This window comes from Miscanthus floridulus, chromosome 13, assembly GCF_019320115.1.
Source record: "Miscanthus floridulus cultivar M001 chromosome 13, ASM1932011v1, whole genome shotgun sequence".
In the NCBI taxonomy this organism is placed as follows: domain Eukaryota; kingdom Viridiplantae; phylum Streptophyta; class Magnoliopsida; order Poales; family Poaceae; genus Miscanthus; species Miscanthus floridulus.
The window spans coordinates 62214481-62232825 of record NC_089592.1 but is presented as its reverse complement, the minus strand read 5'-3'; the positions used below and the strand labels follow the sequence as shown (position 1 = coordinate 62232825).

At 45.8% G+C, this 18345-nt stretch overlaps 2 protein-coding genes and 1 pseudogene across 2 annotated transcripts; 2 read left to right on the top strand and 1 right to left on the bottom strand.

Annotated features, from left to right (window-relative positions):
• Positions 1 to 1315: 1315 nt before the first annotated feature.
• LOC136499907 (uncharacterized) lies at positions 1316 to 2420 on the bottom strand (annotated as a pseudogene).
• A 635-nt stretch (positions 2421 to 3055) lies between these two features.
• LOC136500924 (transcription factor AIG1-like) lies at positions 3056 to 6224 on the top strand. The gene is made up of 2 exons (XM_066496404.1): positions 3056 to 3830; positions 5127 to 6224. Exons 1-2 carry the CDS (start codon positions 3279 to 3281, stop codon positions 5718 to 5720), a joined length of 1146 nt encoding a protein of 381 aa, XP_066352501.1. The 5' UTR covers positions 3056 to 3278; the 3' UTR covers positions 5721 to 6224.
• Positions 6225 to 14485: 8261 nt separating this feature from the next.
• On the top strand, positions 14486 to 17587 carry LOC136501712 (ATP-dependent Clp protease adapter protein CLPS1, chloroplastic). The gene is made up of 3 exons (XM_066497237.1): positions 14486 to 14674; positions 15727 to 15871; positions 17206 to 17587. Exons 1-3 carry the CDS (start codon positions 14602 to 14604, stop codon positions 17465 to 17467), a joined length of 480 nt encoding a protein of 159 aa, XP_066353334.1. The 5' UTR covers positions 14486 to 14601; the 3' UTR covers positions 17468 to 17587.
• Positions 17588 to 18345: the final 758 nt, after the last annotated feature.

Here is an 18345-nt window from a genome sequence, read left to right as displayed (position 1 = left end):
GATCCAATGGGCTCAACATCTCCCATGCCTATACAAGTTAGAGTAGCGTATCCAAATAGTGTGGTTCCAAAATGAATTGGAATATGAAATGTTTCCATGGTCTGTCAGTCTCTCCCATACCTATACGAGTTAAGTGTTTAGACATAGTGACGAATTAGAGCATGTCACATTCAGACATAGTATAAATTATGATTCATAGATGAATTGAAACACTAACGATATCACTAAATTAATCTCTAAGATGCAAGTCGTCTAGTTAACCAGGCAACAAGTTGAATGTGCCATTGCAGCTTACGGGTATATTTGCTAGTAAAAAATAACTAGCCCCATTACCCAATGTGCAAGTTATGTTTCTTAGAACATGACTTTGCACCCACTTGTGCAAAGATTGTTCATACATGAAAGAAGTTTTGAACAAGATGCTCACTTGGAGGAGCAACTCTAGAGCCTTAATATCATTTAACAAGGGGGTCATTCTAGAGATGGTTGAGAAATGGTGAATTAGTTTCGACAAGGCTCAAGAGAAAGCTTTCGGCGAGACGATGATTTACTTTTGGTGGCATATTTGGAAGGAAAGAAACCGAAGATTGTAATGGAGAAGTGGTGGAGGAAGCTGGCTATAGAGTGCTGCTTTGCTGTTCTTATCTATCTATTTTGTCGAGTTGCTTCCTTTGTCATGCGGTGTTTTCTTGTCTCTAGAATAGGCGTGTGAATTGTGGTCCCTCACCTTTTGAGCTAGATTATGGTTGTTTTAAATTTTTTTATACTTCTTATTTTTCTTGTCGAATAGTTTTTTAAAAAGTCTCTTGCTATCCTTTCCTATCTCTAATAATATCAAAAAGCAAAATGTCACTTCATCCTTCATCGTTCACGGCCATTTGATAGGGATCCAATGGGCTCAATATCATCTCTGTGCCTGTCCAAACACGGTGTGGTGTATGATCCAAAATGAATTGAAATGCAAAGGGATCCAATGGGCTCAATATCACCATATGAGTTATATGTTCAAGGCATGGTGATGAATTAGAGCAACACGCATTAAGGTATAGTACGTGACTACATGATAGCTAAATAAATCTTCAAACTGCAAGTTGTTGAGTTAACCATGCAACAAGTTGAATGTCCCATTGCAACTTATGGATATGTTTGTTAATAAAGAAGTAAAAATAATCAGCAAGGATGTGCACCACTCCCTTGCGGGCTCTTTCAGTTGTTAATTTATAGGATTAAGTCCTACTTTTGCCCCCTCAACTATTGTGTCGGTCTAATTTTAGCCCTCAACTTACAAAACCATCTAGTACCGGTACCTCAACTGTCAAAACCGTTCACTTTTAGCACCTGGGCGGGGGCAAGGCTGTTTTGATCGACGTTGAGTGGTTTTGACACGCAACCTCCATCTCAGTGACATGTGGGGCCCACACGTCATCGACTCAATCCCTCCCTCTCCGATGACCACGACGTGGCCGTCCGGGATGGCGGAGACAGTCGCCACGGTGCGTGTGTCCTCGGGCACCTGCGCCACCGGTCGCCACGCCGACGTCGCTCCCGCGACGCCGTCGCGCGCCACGAGGCCCTATGCTTGCGTCGGGTACCCGCCGCCGACGAGGAACCTGTCGCCTCCCCCGGTGGCGACACAGAGCCCGTGCGGCTCGTCATGCTCCTCCGCCATGTCCGGGAGCTGCGCCCACGCGTAGGCGTCCGGGTCATAGGCGAGCGCCGATCGCAGGGAATTCTTCTCGTCGTCGTGGCTTGCCGGCCACATACACGGCGCCGCCGATGGCCGCGTAGGCGACCAAGGACTGGCGCGGGCCCGGCATGGGCGCGCCGCGCCGCCACGTGCCTGTCAGGAAGTCATAGATGAACACCGCGTCCGTCGGCGCCCAAGTCTCTGGGTGCCAGCCGCCAACCACCACTAGCCGCTTCCTCCCCTGCCCGTCGGCGCCGTCCACGGTGGCCACCTGGCAGAAAGAAGGGGAGGCTCTCGCTTGGCCACGGCAGGGGCGGCAGCGGCGCCCACCGTCCCTCCACCAGCTCCAGCAACACCATCCGGTAGAGTTCGTGGGGCCTCCCGAGCCCGCCGCCGTCGAGTGCTTGTCCACCGCCGGACCAGCGTCGTCGTCAGCCGCAGGCGCTGCCGGCTGCTCCTGGACCAGTGCCTGGACCACATGTGGGACCACCTTGTAGTCCCCACGTCGGGCGCTGGCCTGCGCGTCCTCCACGCTTTGCTTCGCCGCGAGCAACGCTGACTCGAACGTGTCGTACGCGTCCACGAGCATGAGGAGGCCGTTGAGGACCTGGTCGGCGTCGGAGTCGTGGAGGGCCACCGCGGCGTGGCCAGCAGGTCGCCGAGGGTGGCCAGGACGGCGTCCAGGAGCGCGAGGCCGTGGCTGGAGGAGTAGGAGGCTCCGCCGGCGCCGCATCACGCCCTGAGCGCGCGGACGGTGCCGTGGAGGCGCGCGAGCGCTGGGTGGCACTGCTGGCTCGTGGACCGCGCGTGTGCTACCGCGGTCGGTGCCGCGGCCGCCTTCCACGTCGGCGTCCAGGAGCGCGAGGGCATGGCCGTGAGGATGGAGAGGGAGGGATTGAGTCGATGACGCGTGGGCCCCACATGTTACTGAGATGGAGGTTCCGTGTCAAAACCGCTCAACGTCGGTCAAAACAGCCTTGTCCTCGCCCAGAGGCTAAAAGTGAACGGTTTTGACAGTTGGGATACCGGTAATATACGGTTTTGTAGTTGAGGGCTAAAATTAGACCGACACAATAGTTGAGGGCCAAAAAAAAATGAACTTAATTCTAATTTATATAATGTTGATAAGTCAGAATGGTTCCTACCTCGAACCAGGCTAACCGAACGGACCCTAGCTCCTCAAGTAGCCTAGTGCCGTGGACGAGTGAGCCCTAGCCGTGTCGATCGACCACTAGCCGACCAGCTCACCCCTCCCCGGTGCGAAAAGGCCACACGACACATCGCGAAAAGCTATGGCGGACTGCCTAAAGCCACACACGGATGTCGCCCGACGCAGTGGGCAGGTCGACACAGCCAAGAGTTTAAAAGCCACCACCCAGCCGTCCCACGCATTCCTTTGACCGGCAAAACAAAGAGAAGAAGCAAGCAAGAGCACCCACACGAGGAGAAGCCGCCGCGCCGTCCCCAAGAAGAATCCACCAGCCAGCAACTGCAAGCTACCGTTACTCTACGGAATTCCTTACTCTACCTCCTGCTGGCTCCTGCGAGAGGGGCGGCGCCGATCGATCCATCCATCCATCCACCGATCGGGATGTGGGAAGGCGGCGGCATCCACGGCAGCCACCACGAGGCGCTCCTGCTGCAGGCCGCCGGATCAGGAGCGGCCGACTACGGGCACGGCGGCGGCCCGGCTTCGTTCATGCCGTGGCTCGGCTCGGCCGCCGCGCCGGGGTTCTCCTACATGGCTCCACACCACGCGCATCAGCCGGGGCCCTTGGGCGCCGCCGAGGCGGCCGCCGCGAGCCCTTTTGGCTTCGGCGGCGGCGGCGGGTACAGCGATGGCGGGGTGGGGCAATTCGGGGTGTTCGGCCCAGAGACCCCGCTGCCTCTTTCGCCGCACGGTCTGCTGGCTGCCGGAGGCAGCAGTGGTGGGACGACGGCGCTGCTGCCGCACGGGCCGAGGATGGTGTCCGGCCTTCTGGGGACCCTGCAGGCGGAGCTGGGGCGGATGACGGCCAAGGAGATCATGGACGCCAAGGCGCTGGCGGCCTCCCGCAGCCACAGCGAGGCCGAGCGCCGCCGCCGCCAGCGCATCAACAGCCACCTCGCCAGGCTCCGCAGCCTGCTCCCCAACACCACCAAGGTGATCATGAGGTTACCCGTGCCATCACTACCTACCTGCATCTGCATGTACATCCCCGGGCCACATGCTAACTGCGTGCAGATCCATGATCCATGGCCAAACCCTAGAACGAACCTGCCAGCAGCTTGGTGGCCCTGCAGAGATGCGCAATCGCGAGATCAATCCGGCTTGGGTTGATCACCCCACTGTTCAATTCAGATCCAGCAGACGACAAGGAAATCGCCCTTGATTACAGAAGTAGTTAAGCACACAGCTAACAGCTTATAGGGTGACACAGGATGTAGCCGAGCTACCTACCTAGACTAGATAGCTTAGCCAGTTTCTGTCGACACCGGCTAGTGACACAGGCCGGCGTGCCGGCTCTACAATCCCTCAGCAGTCAGCACCCATAGCATAATTACATGCTTGAAATCAAGAGGCACTGCCAAGTCCACATTTCTTAATCTTTATTAGTTTCCCTGCTGACTAATGCCATATATGTTTACAATGATCATATATACTTTGAGACAGGAATTTCGTTTCACGGGATCTTCGTCGCCAGAGATAGATAGATATTTGGAATCCTATACAAGTAAAGTCCACGGAAATTTTCTACCCCTAGTATGTTCTCCAACCAAAGGTAGGGCCTCTCAAGTTAGGACAAACTACAAAGGGGACAAACAAAGACAAGATGAGATGGTCATAGGTTAGACCATCAAGTGAAAAAAAAATGGTCATAGGTAGCAGCAGCTGACATGGCACGCAGAAGGCTTTGGGCTCGTGGGAGACCCCGCGCGCGCGCCCTGCTTCCCCTGCTGCGCTCCTGTGCACTCCTGCGGGGAGATCGAGCGGCCCGTGCAAGACAAGCGCGCACGCTCGTGTCAGAGCTCATGATCAGGCGCCTCACCCCAAAAGCGGCAGGCAGGGAGGCCGGCTGGAGGCCGCGCATGCAAAGGCTGCACCCACGCGCGCCATTTTTGTAGCTTTTCTTCCATGCTCGCATGCACTCGCACCACTCAATCGCCACTGCTGCTGCACGCCCTCTCTCTCCTCTCCTACCGCCACTACACCTGCAGCCACCGCGCCTACTTGCGCGCGCGCACACACACACACCAGTCGCCACTCGCCAGCTAGTTAGAGCCACTACTGTAGCTGTACTCATCTCGCCATATGCGGTATGCGCAATCATATTTGCATGCATGCGACGCTAGTTCCATGTGTTGATTTTCAAGCACCTAATGATGGCTCTGATCTGTTCTGTTGCTGTTTCCTGATGGCGTGGGTCGTTTGGGTCTCGTCTCGCTCGCTCGCTTGCAGACGGACAAGGCGTCGCTGCTGGCCGAGGTGATCGAGCACGTCAAGGAGCTGAAGCGGCAGACGTCGGCGGTGCTCGAGGGGGAGGAGCCGGCAGCGGCGGCGCGGCAGCACCTGCAGCTCCTGCCTACGGAGGCGGACGACCTGGCGGTGGACGCCGCGGAGGACGGCGACGGAAGGCTCGTCGTGCGGGCGTCGCTGTGCTGCGAGGACCGCGTCGGCCTCATCCCCGACATCGCCCGCGCGCTCGCCGCGCTCCGCCTGCGCGCGCGCCGCGCTGAGATCGCCACGCTTGGCGGCCGCGTCCGCAACGTGCTCCTCATCACCACCGCCGACGACGACGAGGAGGAGGAAGAAGGAGGAGAGGGCCAAGGGAACGACGGCGACGACGACGTCGGCGAAGCCTGCTCCGCCGCCGCCGCCGCCGCCTCGTCGTCCAACCAGAGGCACGAGCTCGTCGCGTCGATCCAGGAGGCGTTGCGCGGCGTCATGGACCGCAAGACGGCGAGCAGCGGCGACACGTCCTCGTCTAGCGGCGGCGGCGGGAGCATCAAGAGGCAGCGCATGAACGGTGCGCATGAGCAAGGTTCGCTTTAGCGTGCTAAAACTAGCTAGTAGCTAGTACTCCGTAGCTAGCTAGCTAGCGCCATACCTCCATCGATGCTAGCATGCATGAAATATGCAAGCATGCTTGCATGGCTAGCTAGCTTCTGAAACTCTCAAGTTAATTAGTATAGTTATAAAGCTATAGTCACTTCAAACTTGGAACGAGCTGGCTCTTTTTTTTGTTGTGTGTGTGCATGAGAGAAAGAAAATGGAAACATGGACGTGCAAGTTAGCAGAGGGAGAGTTTTATGTGTATCCCTTATATATCTTTGTGGTGCTTTTTTAAGTTTTTACTTAGTTCGCGTATGTATTGGGGAGAGGGGGAAATTTGAGAGGTTATTGATAAACCGCTCGTAAAATGCATGGGGGTGTTGATAAGGGTGTACACATGTATAATCTTTGGGTTAATATAATGGGAGATGGAATTGGTGGCGTTGCTCATTTCTTCAGTGTGCCATGCATGGAGCTAGCTTCACTCTTTTTCACATTTCATCATCTTGTCGTTTGCATCCCATTGCCAATACATTTGTGCATGCTAATGTTATACATTCTGTTCATCTTTTTGCCGGCCTCACATGTTCTGATCTCATGATTAGTTTTCTCCAGAGCTCATTCGATCTGTACAAATCTTCTTAAGTATCAATTTGGTAATGTTATTATTGTTGGTGATATATAGCATCTTTTTTCTCTCCTATATATGTACTCCCTCGCATAAAAATAGTCATTCTCGCTTCCCAAAAAGTTAACTATCTTTAACTTTAACCGAGTATATATAACAAAATATTAACAATTATGGTACATAATTAGTATCATTGAATAAATGTTTGAATATATTTTTATAATAAATTTATTTGGAGATATAAATATTGCTAATATTTCTATAAATCTAGTCAAATTTAATAAAGTTTTACCATCACGAGTCCGACTCTTTTTATGGGACATAGGGAGTATTTATCTTGTATGGACAAATCAGTGACTGCTTTATTCTGCACATATATATAATCCAATACCACAGAGCTAGCAGTAGATATTAAGATATATGTGCATACTGTTGTTAAGTATATATGTACAAATATTACCATGATGGTGAACTATCCCAATTTCTGTCTTTCTGTAGTCACTCATCACTGAATTCGATCGAGCCCTATCAAATTGTCATACTTAGTGTTTTGGAGTGGGGATCACCTTGCTTCATGCAACAAATAAATTGATGACTTCCAGAGGACCTAGATAAAAGAGAGAGGGCATTATTTAAAATGGCATCAAACGACGTAGGCAATATCTTTGATCAATACCTTGCCTTAAAGCTATTTTCTCCTTTTTTTCATTCCTATCCCATGGCCATGCAATGTAATTTCTCTAAAGGCCAGATCAAGGCAGTCTTTTATTTTCCCTAGCTACGTGGGCTCCAGTTTTTTATATATCTATAATCCAAAGCTCTCATAGAACATTCAGTTGCTTGGTCCTTTTGTTATTTATTACATGCCAATATACATCGTATAATACAAATATCTCATATTTTTTTGTACACCAAAACTATTCTAGTTCTCTAATAATCTAAAGTACAATGTAGCCTACTACGTGTTCAGATGAAAGGGTGCAAAAACTGCATGGTTTCAAGTGTGGTAGTCATCATGCGGTTTGCTTGATGATAGTCAGAGTTGTTGATATATGCTACTTACCCATTTAGCAGGGCTTCTCGGCTCCGGCTTAAAAGCTCTAGTTTGGTTTTGGTTAACTGATGAAACCCTAAGTGCTAACCTAGTTTATCAAAGTATTTATGAGATAGATAGCACTACTCCAAGTAATGAAGCAATAGCGAAGATCATGACGATGGTGATGGCATGGTGATGATCAAATGCTTAAACTTGAAAAGAAGAAAGAGAAAAATAAAAGGCTCAAGGCAAAGGTATAAATAGTAGGAGTCATTTTGTTTCGGTGATCAAGACACTTAGCGAGTGTGATCACATTTAGGTCAGATAGCAGTACTATTAAGAGGGGGTGAAACTCGTATTGAAATGCGGTTATCAAAGTGCCACTAGATGCTCTAACTCATTGCATATGCATCTAGGATCTAGTGGAATGCTAACACCCTTGAAAGTATTTGTAAAAATATGCTAACACATGTGCACAAGGTGATACACTTGGTGGTTGGCACATTTGAGCAAGGGTTAGAAAACTTCACCATGCGGACAGTCCGACGGTGCCACCGGCGCCCTATATAGAAAAGACAGGTTCACAGAGTGACCGGACGCTGGGTTCAGAGTCCGGTCAGTGACAGCAGTAAGCACACGGTCTCGGTCTTGTGACCGGACGCTGGCGTGTAAACTGACCGGACGCTGGCAGGGTATGTCCGGTCAGTGCTGACGTACGCTGACGTGAGGCGCACAGAGGAAACGTTGAGTGACCGGACGCCGGGTGAGTCCGGTCAAGCATCATAAAATTTCACGTTTGGAACCTTACTGGAAACGACCGTACGCTGGAGTACTACGTCCGGTCACTTTCTAACTGACGCGTCCGGTCATCACTTGACCGTTGAGATCGGGCAATCGGCGTTTGAAGCTGATGACACTGGCAAGCATCGGGCGACCGGACGCTGGGGTCTTGCAGTCCGGTCGTACTGATCGGAGCATCCGGTCACCCCGAGTTGTGCCCAATGGAGAGGTACAACGACTCTATTTCGTGGGGGGGGCTTCTATTTAAGCCCCATTGCCGGCTCAAGCTCACTCTCTTGGCCATTTGCATTGACATAGCAACCTTGTGAGCTTAGCCAAAGCCCTCTCACTCATCTCATCATTGTTTTATCATTATTGTGAGATTGGAAGAGAATCCAAGTGCATTGCTTGAGTGATTGCATCTAGTGGTACGTGGCATTCGTGTTTCGCTGCGGGATTCACTTGTTACTCTTAGTGGTTGCCGCCACCTAGATGGCTTGGAGCAGCGAGGATCGTTGAGCGGAGGTTGGTGATTGTCTCCGGCTCCGATCGTGGTGATTGTGAGGGGTCTTGTGCCTTCCCCGACAGAGAGCCAAAATGTTACTCTAGTGGATTGCTCGTGTCATTGAGTTACCTCACTTGTGGGTAGGTTCTTGCGGTGTCCAATTGTGTGGACGAGGTTCGTGCAACACCTCTTAACCGCAGAACCACCAAGTGTTGGTCGACACAACAGGGACTAGCGTGCTGGCAAGCACGTGAACCTCAGGAGAAAAATTGGTTGTCTCTTGCTCTTTGGTATTCTCCAGGTGACTGGTTTAGTATTCATCTTGTGATTGGTTCACTCCTCTACATGGCGGTATAATCACCCTACTCACTCATTTATATTTTTGCAAACTAGTTGTGGCAAGCTCTTTAGTGTAATTAGAATTGAGAGCTTGCTTTGTTATTTTAAGTTCATCTAGTGGAGCTCTTTAGAGTAGCAAGATTGAGAGCTCTTAGTGAGTAGTAACATTGCAAGTTGTGTGCTTAGTAATCATTGCAACTAGAATTGTTGGATAGGTGGCTTGCAACCCTTATAGAGCTAGAGCAAGCTTGTATTTCGCTATTTGTCATACTAATCAAATTGCTCTAGTTGATTTTGTAGATTTTTAAATAGGCTATTCACCCCTCCTCTAACAATATTAGGACCTTTCATGGCTTCTTGCGACTTCTCAGCAAAAAGCCCTGGCAAATGGGCATCTTAAAACGTCTCCTTGCAAGGAGTTCGAAGGAGCCAGAACCTTTTTTTTTTTTTGCAGAGGAGTCAGACCCGAAAAAAAAAATAGTCACAAACACAATACAAGTTATTATAAAACTGCCACTGGAGCCGTTTTTGCCCAAACGTTTCTGCCAAAGAAGCTGCTCCACGTGAGGAGTCAGAGCCCTTTTAGACGGAGTCGAAGCTCTACCAAACGAGCCCAAGTTGAGTGGATTATATTGATGGATGGCGTTGTAAATTCAAATTAAAATTCACTTAGGTTTATATATATAATTGGTAGTTTTATTTTTTTTCTAGGAAAAATGTGGCACGTAGATTTATGCAAAGAAAAAAAAACAGTTGTCTAAAATATTGCAATACAAATACTCCATGTCCCCGCCACATGCACGCGTGAGCTACGTTTTGCAGCAATGCCTTGTCAATTTAATTTGCATGCCATCAATTAAAAAAAGGAAGTATGTATGGCGCACCAGCATGACAAAGGATCGGATATTTTTATATTTGCATGTCATCAAATTAATTTGTGAGCACAAAGACTCAAAGAGAGATAAGTGGTATTTGTATTTGACAAGCATTATTGATTATAGCACCTCTGGAGCTCAGAAATAGTACTTCGAGTAGAAAATAATTCATTCTTTTTACGATTGATGACTAATATGTATATTATTTATAAAAACATAAAATGCTTTGACGATATATATATATGGCAACGGTATTGTTACAACTTTTAGGGCTTGTTCGGTTGTCTAGGATTGATGTCCTGGAACTATTTCCAACTGGAATGATTGAGTAATTAATTTGTATAACAATTCATCAGTTGGATCGATTCCTGTCTCCGTTCCTGAATAACCGAACGCCCTTATTCTGCGTTCAATCGTTGTGTGATAGGTCCTTATCATACTTTTTACTAACTTATTGTATCAAGCGTGGCTCCAGTAAATATCCACACACATAATTTACTGCTACATGATGCATGATCAAGAAGTGTAATATATACTCCCTATATATTGAATTTGGATATTTTGTATATATATGCACGTAAAAAGGAGTTTAGTGTCGAGTATATAGAGATCCTTGGGATTCCGAACAGGACTCCCTACTCCATTTGGCTATTCTTGATGAACGGACATAAAGGACCACGCTAGATTTCCTGGATGCCTTCAAACCTACTTCAACATCAATTTGTGTGTTCTCGTTTCTTTTTGGACTTTCTTCCGATCAGGCTCTCTCAGCTCTCTCGCGAGAGAGATATCAGAGCTAGCAGGGTAGTAGTGCATTTCTATATATACAACGAGAAACATGCATGGGACAAAACTAGAAGCCGGCAGGGCTCTAAAAGCAAAAAGCTGCACTGCATGTGCTGCGTTGTGCTACGCTGAAGCGCGGGGGCCGGCCGTGCGCGCGCATGAAGCGAGGTGTGCACCATGCCTCTACTTTTGTATATCTGCACGCAGGCACGCAAAGACCCCCATCCCAATATGATTACCGTCCTCTTCATGATTATCACAGTGGGGGCTTTGTCTGAACCCACCTGTGTGGGAACATGGTTAATTGAGACATGTGAAGGATTGACAAGCAATCATTACTGATGTGAAGCAGTAAGGATCGAGCCTTTTAGGATGATGAGAAGAGTTGGCTAAGCTAGTGAATCATAAAGCAAAGAGTTAAGTAATGTTCTCCCTTTGTTTAAAAAGTTGAGAAACTCTCACTAAAAGGTTCAAAAGTCTCAGAAAGTATGCATGCTAAAGTATGCATGCTGTTCATATCATCCTATGTACTACATCTATATATACAGAACTACCTCTGTCCCAAAATAAATCAACTCCTAAAATCACTATAAGTCAAACTATTTTGAGTTTAGCCAACTTGATAGTAAAGAATAATAATATCTATATACGACACTAAATAAGTTGAGTATGAAATACATTTCATGGTGTATCTAGTGGCACATATGGCATAAATATTGGTGTCATTTTCTATAAATTTGGTCAAACTTAAAATAACTTGACTTAGAAACTCTAGAAGTTGATTTATTTTGGGACAAAGGGAGTATATTATTTAGTAAAAGAATCTTTATTGGTCATTCGGATTGTATGACATAGCTCCAACCTCTGAAATCCATGCATGATATGGATTGAGTTAATTAATTTGTATGATAAAATAAGGTATCTAACAAATTTATTTATTTAAACTCAATAGCACAATTGCTCAGACAAATACACTTAATATACCCACAATCTTCAAGGATTTCTTGAGGTCGAGTCTTAGGGATGAGAACTCCAATAATGCTTAGAGCTAGAGAAGTGCCAAACGACCCCAATATTTCATTCCACATGTCTAGTCCACTCAAAACTATACTGTTTTATTTTTATCATGCAAACAAAAATACCTTTTCCCACTCTAAATTGCTAGTTAGTATATATATTGTTTCCATGTTAAAGCTCACTACCCTTGCCTCTAGCGATGGCAATGGGGAATTTCCATCAGGGATGACTCCCCATCCCTGTCCCTACCGCTACGTCCATCAGGGAGTATTTTTCCCCACCCCTGCTCTCACGTAAGAAATCTATCATTGTGGGGATCCTCATCCTTGCTTCAACGACAAAGAGTAAATATGACAAACTCAAATAAAGGAGGAGGACTAGGGAAGTGGAGATTGAGTGGTTTGCACCTTTTTTCCCAACTTCTCAACCACGAAAGGAGCATCAGTCCTTCCCTTAGCTAGCGATGGAGGTGCCCTCCTCTTTCTCATCCATGGTGGTCGAATCGTCCTCCTCTTCTTCATCCATGGTGGTCGAATCCTCCTCCTCAGAGACATTATCGTCCCTTTTAATTTCCTTCGTGGCACCATCATCTCTTTCTCTCCTACAGTGGCGACGACGCAACCATCCTCTTTCTCCTTAAACATGACATAGACATATTCTTCCTCTTATTGCTCCTCGATGGCGGCGGCGATGGCTTGGCTGCTCGAAACAGAGTAGGCATGACCACACGAGTGTAGGAGAGAGGGGCGATTGTGGTTGTGTTGGGACATTGGGTCCTTGACCCTCGAGGATTAGGGCTAGGAGTGTGTTTTGGGTTGGTGGGCTATAATGGGCCAATGGCAAGTGGGCTACAAAGTGGGGACGTAGGGAGAGGGACAGAGAACCATCCTCGCCCCCGCCAGACTCAAGGGATGAATTTTCCCTGTTTCTTGGTATGTTGAGACAAAAATCTTACCATCCACTACCTCCTATTAAGGGAATTCCTTACGGGAAATCGTGGATTAGGTCCCAATTGCCATTCCTACTTGCCTCTACTTCGTCTTCTCCTCTTTCACCCGTGCCTCATGTTGTTATTACGAACCTTAGAGAAGAAGAGGTAACGTATAGAGGATTTTAATTAGATTATGTTTATAAAAATGATATTATCAATACTTTTATGTGTGTAACACACTAATATAGAAAAATAAAGAAAGTTATAGGCTTGATATCATGTTGTCAAACAAAAGAAATTTCACCAATAGTGCATATTAGAAAATATGTCATACAACATTAACTAAAATTGAAACAAAACAAATCATACGATGCATATTGTTTTGGAATTTAAGGACATGTTCCCATCCTCATTTAATTAAAAATTACTCATCTACCTGTGTTTAAAATTTATTCATAAATGTTACCATTCCCGAGTTTTTTTTGGATGGGAACAACAAGAAACAACTAACTTAAGAGAATATCTCTAGCCAAAATCGCAAAAGTCCCTTAAATTTTGACTTGTCCTTGATACAGACCGAGGTAAGCTAGTCTCTATTTTGTGACTTCCAATGGGAAAGGGAGCAGCGACCGTTATCAAATATGGCACTATTGCAGTGCTTCCAAATGGTGCAACAAGAAGTAATAACTAGTTCCTTGAAAATGCACAAACTAAAGTTTCTTACTTCAATAATCATATCCAATTGTTGGAGTGATAGATTCTAGACAATGAGTAGAGAGGTCTAACGGGACTGACTGAAAGGGCACACAAAAGATGCATATGTGTTTTCTCAACTCATGAATTGCATAGAACATAATTGTTGCTCTCGAGGTGCTTGTTCTTTCTCTTGAGAAAGTTTGTAGTATCCAGTTTGTCCCTTAATTAGAAGAAGCCAAAAAAAATTATGTTTGCCAAGGAGATCTGAGCTCGAAATCCATTTGAAGAGTGGTGAAACTAGCATGGCTGGGAACCGAAGGAGTGGGGTCCTAAATGTATTCCCACCTATCGGCCCTGTTCGCTTGTCTTATAATTCGTACTTTTCGACTTGTCTTTTCAGCCGGAACAGTATTTTTCTCTCATAATAAATCAGTCGGAACAGTATTTCAGTTTATTTTTTTAGCGAAGCGAACGGGGCCATCATATAAAGAATAGAAGAAGGATCTAGACTCTAGCTTGGCAGCGGCAAGAGGAAGTTCCTGTTCGATCGAAGGATTGTCTAGAAAAAAACCTCACTGAGTAGTTTGGGTTCTTTATTCTACCTTGGTCAAAACAAACTTTATTAAGTTATGTCCCTACCTTAGTCTCCTGCTGGACAATACATAGATGGCCTAGCTAGGTCCTTTAATGATTAGTATATTTGAGAGTGACCAATACAATCAAATTAATTGAGTGCAAGAAGCTCAAATAAAACATTGCCTCACATAGAAATGGCTTAAAAAGGAAGGCTAATTATTAATCCGAAATAAAAAACCATGAAAATTTTCATAAAAATATGACCCCAACGAGTTGCTTCCCATAAAAATTTTCACGATTAACCTTATGAGTTTAAAAATGATTTGAATTTAATAAAATTCTTCTACTTGGAGCAGCAACCAAAGGGTGACGAAATGAAATACCCCATTGGGCCATTGGGACCGCCTTTTCCAGACTCCACCAAACCCGAAGGGCACAATGGTAATTCAACCAAGGCCTCATCAAGTTTCAGGCGTCGGAACGGAGAAAAAAAAAAATCTGCAGAGACCAGTGGCCCAGAGGCCCGGACCGCTCGGACTGGCGCTGGCCTAACAGGTGGCGCTCCCGCGACGCCTACCAAATTACTGGGCCACAAATAATCCGGTGCCTCCAAACCGCACGTCGACCGGCCCACGGAGCATCACCACCGCGGCAGCTGAGCTCGGCCCCAGGATTACAGAATCTCCGAGGTGCGGCGACGGCGGTCGGCGACATGGAGGCCGCGGTGCCCAGCCGTGTTGCGCTCTCCGCGGCGAGCCGCCTCCCGAATCGCCACGCCGTGGCAGGTGCTCCGTCTCCCTCGCTCCCGATTCTGGCTCCGTTTTGTCAGTTTGTTAGAATTTGGATGCGATTTTGGGAGTAAGTAGTTAGTAGCACTTCTTAGTACCTTTCAGTGGATAAGGTCAATAGGGCAAGTAGGATTCGTGCTGTTCACGCGGTTCCTGTGGAGCTAGAACTGTCGGGGGATTCCACGGAGTATGAGAGCGGACAAGTGCTGTTCCGCTTTGGCAAGGATTTTGCCGTTACTGCCAATACTGTGAAGAGAGAATCCTTCCGTTTCCTGCCATGGAATGGCCGCCTGACGTGGAACCGATGTGTGGTGAAATTGTCGCGTCTGTTCTAGTTAGTGGCAAGGTGAAGGTTAAGTGGTTGACTTCATTGGCATTTTCAATCAGCTAGCTGTTAGTTCCCTGTTTGATTGCTTCAGTATGCTTTATTCATTGACTGTGTTTTGCACTACAGCTCTTCCCATTTTTCTAGTCCAGATTACATACATATTAACAACCGGTTCCAACTGCCAAGTCACCTATGCAAACAGATTTCGGTGGTAGTAGACTAGCAGCTGTTATATTGCACAGTAGGTCCATTTACAGGAAAATAAATACAGTCTACAATGGAAGCTGAAATTTAAACTACTATTGAAGTAAACAATCAGTTGCAGCTGCCTGCCATTCTCCACAGGTGCATTATTCCTTGCTGGCCGTTACTAGTTGCTGATTATTCTTGATGGTGTTCTTGAAAACCCCAAATGACTAAGATGGTGATTGAATCCACCATACCATACCCTCACTTGAAATGCGTAGGAAATCTTGCTCTATCACCAACTAATCCTCAACCTTATAGTCCTGTTTATTGTTGTATGATCATAAGGCTATTACTCCATTTTCGTTCATTTTGTTTTCAGTCTGGAGGCACAAATGTGCAATCAAGAACTGTGCTAGCTATATGATGACTTCCAATTTACATGGAAATATTGTTTATCATGTCATAGGTCCATGATTACTCTTGCAGACTTTCTGATATAATCTTTCGTGTTGATTTTCTTCATGTTGTGCAGGAGATAGATCTTTCATTTACAAGGGAAGATGCCAAAGTCTTGCAATTCCTATGGCTCTGTCAGCATCTGCACCAGGCAAAGGTGGTGTGCTTGATCGGCCAGTAGAGAAAACTACCCCTGGTCGTCAGTCTGAATTTGATGTGAAGTAAGTGTCATCCACTATCACCTCTGTTTTTCAATTCTTAGTAAGTTTAACTTCCAGAACTGTGGGGATATGAGTTTTGCGTTGTCTGAGTTACGCTCTTAGTTTGAAAAAGCTGATCAATCACAAATACATCATTAAGTGGTTTCAAACAGGCAAAGAAGTTGCCAACTACTCCGTATCCGTTTCACTGTGGTTACTGGAAGAACACTTAACAATTTATTCGTGCACAAAAAGAATAACTGAAGTATTCCATAGACACTTAAGGGTAAGGAGTACTTCCAACTGAACTTGATGGCTGCACATCTATTTTCGTATTGCCATGTGCAAGTTCCTTCGCTTTTCCAGAAACTTGTTTTTGATGTTACCATCATCAACTGGGCCTCATCATGGAATCAAATGCAATGCTATCTTTTAGTCTGCTTTGGTATGGAGGGAGAAATTTCTTGGACAGCTAGTACCTATTGCCACAGTTGGTAGGTTATATGGTTGCTTCTAGTTTGGGGTGTTCTTACGCTAAGATGTGTAGTTTTAATGTTGTGTAAAAGAGGTTCATGCTTCACCTCCAGAGTTACATTACATATACTTATTGCATTCCTTCATGTATAAGCATTAGTGAATAAATTGGCTAGTGCTGGAGTATACCTAGTTCATTTCAGTGCCAGGATTAATGAATGGTGCAGCATTGCAGCCTGTTCCCAATGATTGAAGGAGGTTTGCTGCTGTTGTAGATTTCTTTTTCTCCTATAAACTCTGTAGTTTATGGTGGTTTGCCAGGAATATCAGCTCATAGAACTATAGAAGTATTTCTTTTGGTAGGGCTTTAATTACTTTGAAACCACAATAACATGTCTTGAACATGGCAAATTGCGTCATATAATTGTTGGAGTTGGACCCTTTAGTCCTCTCCTCTCTCAAGAGCCTGTACCTGTGGGATATAGCTCGTTCGATCATTGGCCCTGTTCGCTTTGCTGAAAAGCCATGGCTGAAAGTACTGTTCGCTGATTTGTTGTGAAAGAAAAATATTGTTCGTTCGTTGAAATAGTACGGCTCATAAGACAAGCGAACAGAGCCATTATGTTTGTGACCTTATTTCAATGACACTTGACAACATTGCAGTTACTATTATTGTGTATGCTCTATTGGCACATTGATGCTTAGTAAGAAAAGTGATCCTACACACCAGGCTACCTTATTGACAGCTTATCTCATTTTCAGTTTTCAGGCTGTCTAAATAGATGTCATTGAGCTGTTACCATTCTAAAATGGTTGTGATAGTATTTGGCCTGATTGTACACATGGAAACCATGTTATGACCAAGCCCTTCTGCTCTGCAGGAAATCCCGCAAAATGTCACCTCCATACCACGTCATTCTGCACAATGACAACTACAACAGGCGCGAGTATGTTGTCCAGGTCCTGATGAAAGTGATCCCTGGGATGACCGTCGACAACGCTGTGAACATCATGCAGGAGGCCCATGTGAATGGGCTGTCAGTGGTGATTGTCTGTTCCCAGTCCGAGGCTGAGGAGCACTGCACGTCGCTCAGGGGCAACGGCCTCCGAAGCTCGATGGAGCCTGCGAGTGGTGGCTGCTGAGGTTCGAGAAATGGGTGTACCTTGTTTTGCCACGTATAGTTTGTAAATACCCAGCATATCAAGCTAAGCTGAAAACGGGTTGGTTACATGCAGTTATCGATACAACGAAGCTGAGTATCTCTTGGTAGGTGTAAATCGTGCAAGGGTACCACCCTGTAGAAGAAGAAGCATAGTATTTTCAGTTACAATTACGATTTACTCCCTCCGTTCCAAAAAAAAAAAGTATCACTATGAGAGTCAGGTTAGTCAAACTTAATAAGTTTGTAGAAAAATATTAGCAACATTTATATCTTCAATAAGTTTGTTATGAAAACATATTTAGCGATTCATCTAATGATATTAATTATATACTATAAATATTAATATTCTTATATATTAGTATTCTTATATATATTTGGTTAAAGTTAAAACTGTTTGACTTCTCGAGAAGTGAGAATATCACTCTTTGTGGGACGGGAACGGAGGGAGTATTAAACATTTAGTTGCACTTGGCCTACACACTTTTCTTTTCTTTTCTTTTCTTTTTTGGCATTGCTCCATGGTGTTATTTATGTTAGGCTGCTTCTGCTGTTAAAAAGCAAAAGACCAACCAAACAGGTAGAATATAATTATCTAAAACGGCCTTTCCAGAAATAGTTGCTTTAAATTTCAAGTAGTACAATTTTCATAGCACCTTGGATCTTACTTTTGGCTTTCAGTTTTTGGCATTTCCAAATAAGTGGAAATAGAGAGACATTTTACAGATGTTTCAAGGGAGATAAAGAGAGATAAAGAGATTGATTTTATAGTTGTTTCAGCCAAATAGCTTACAACATTTTTTTGTAGTATTTTTATAGCTCACAACACTTTTTCATAGCTCACAATTGAAACAAACATAC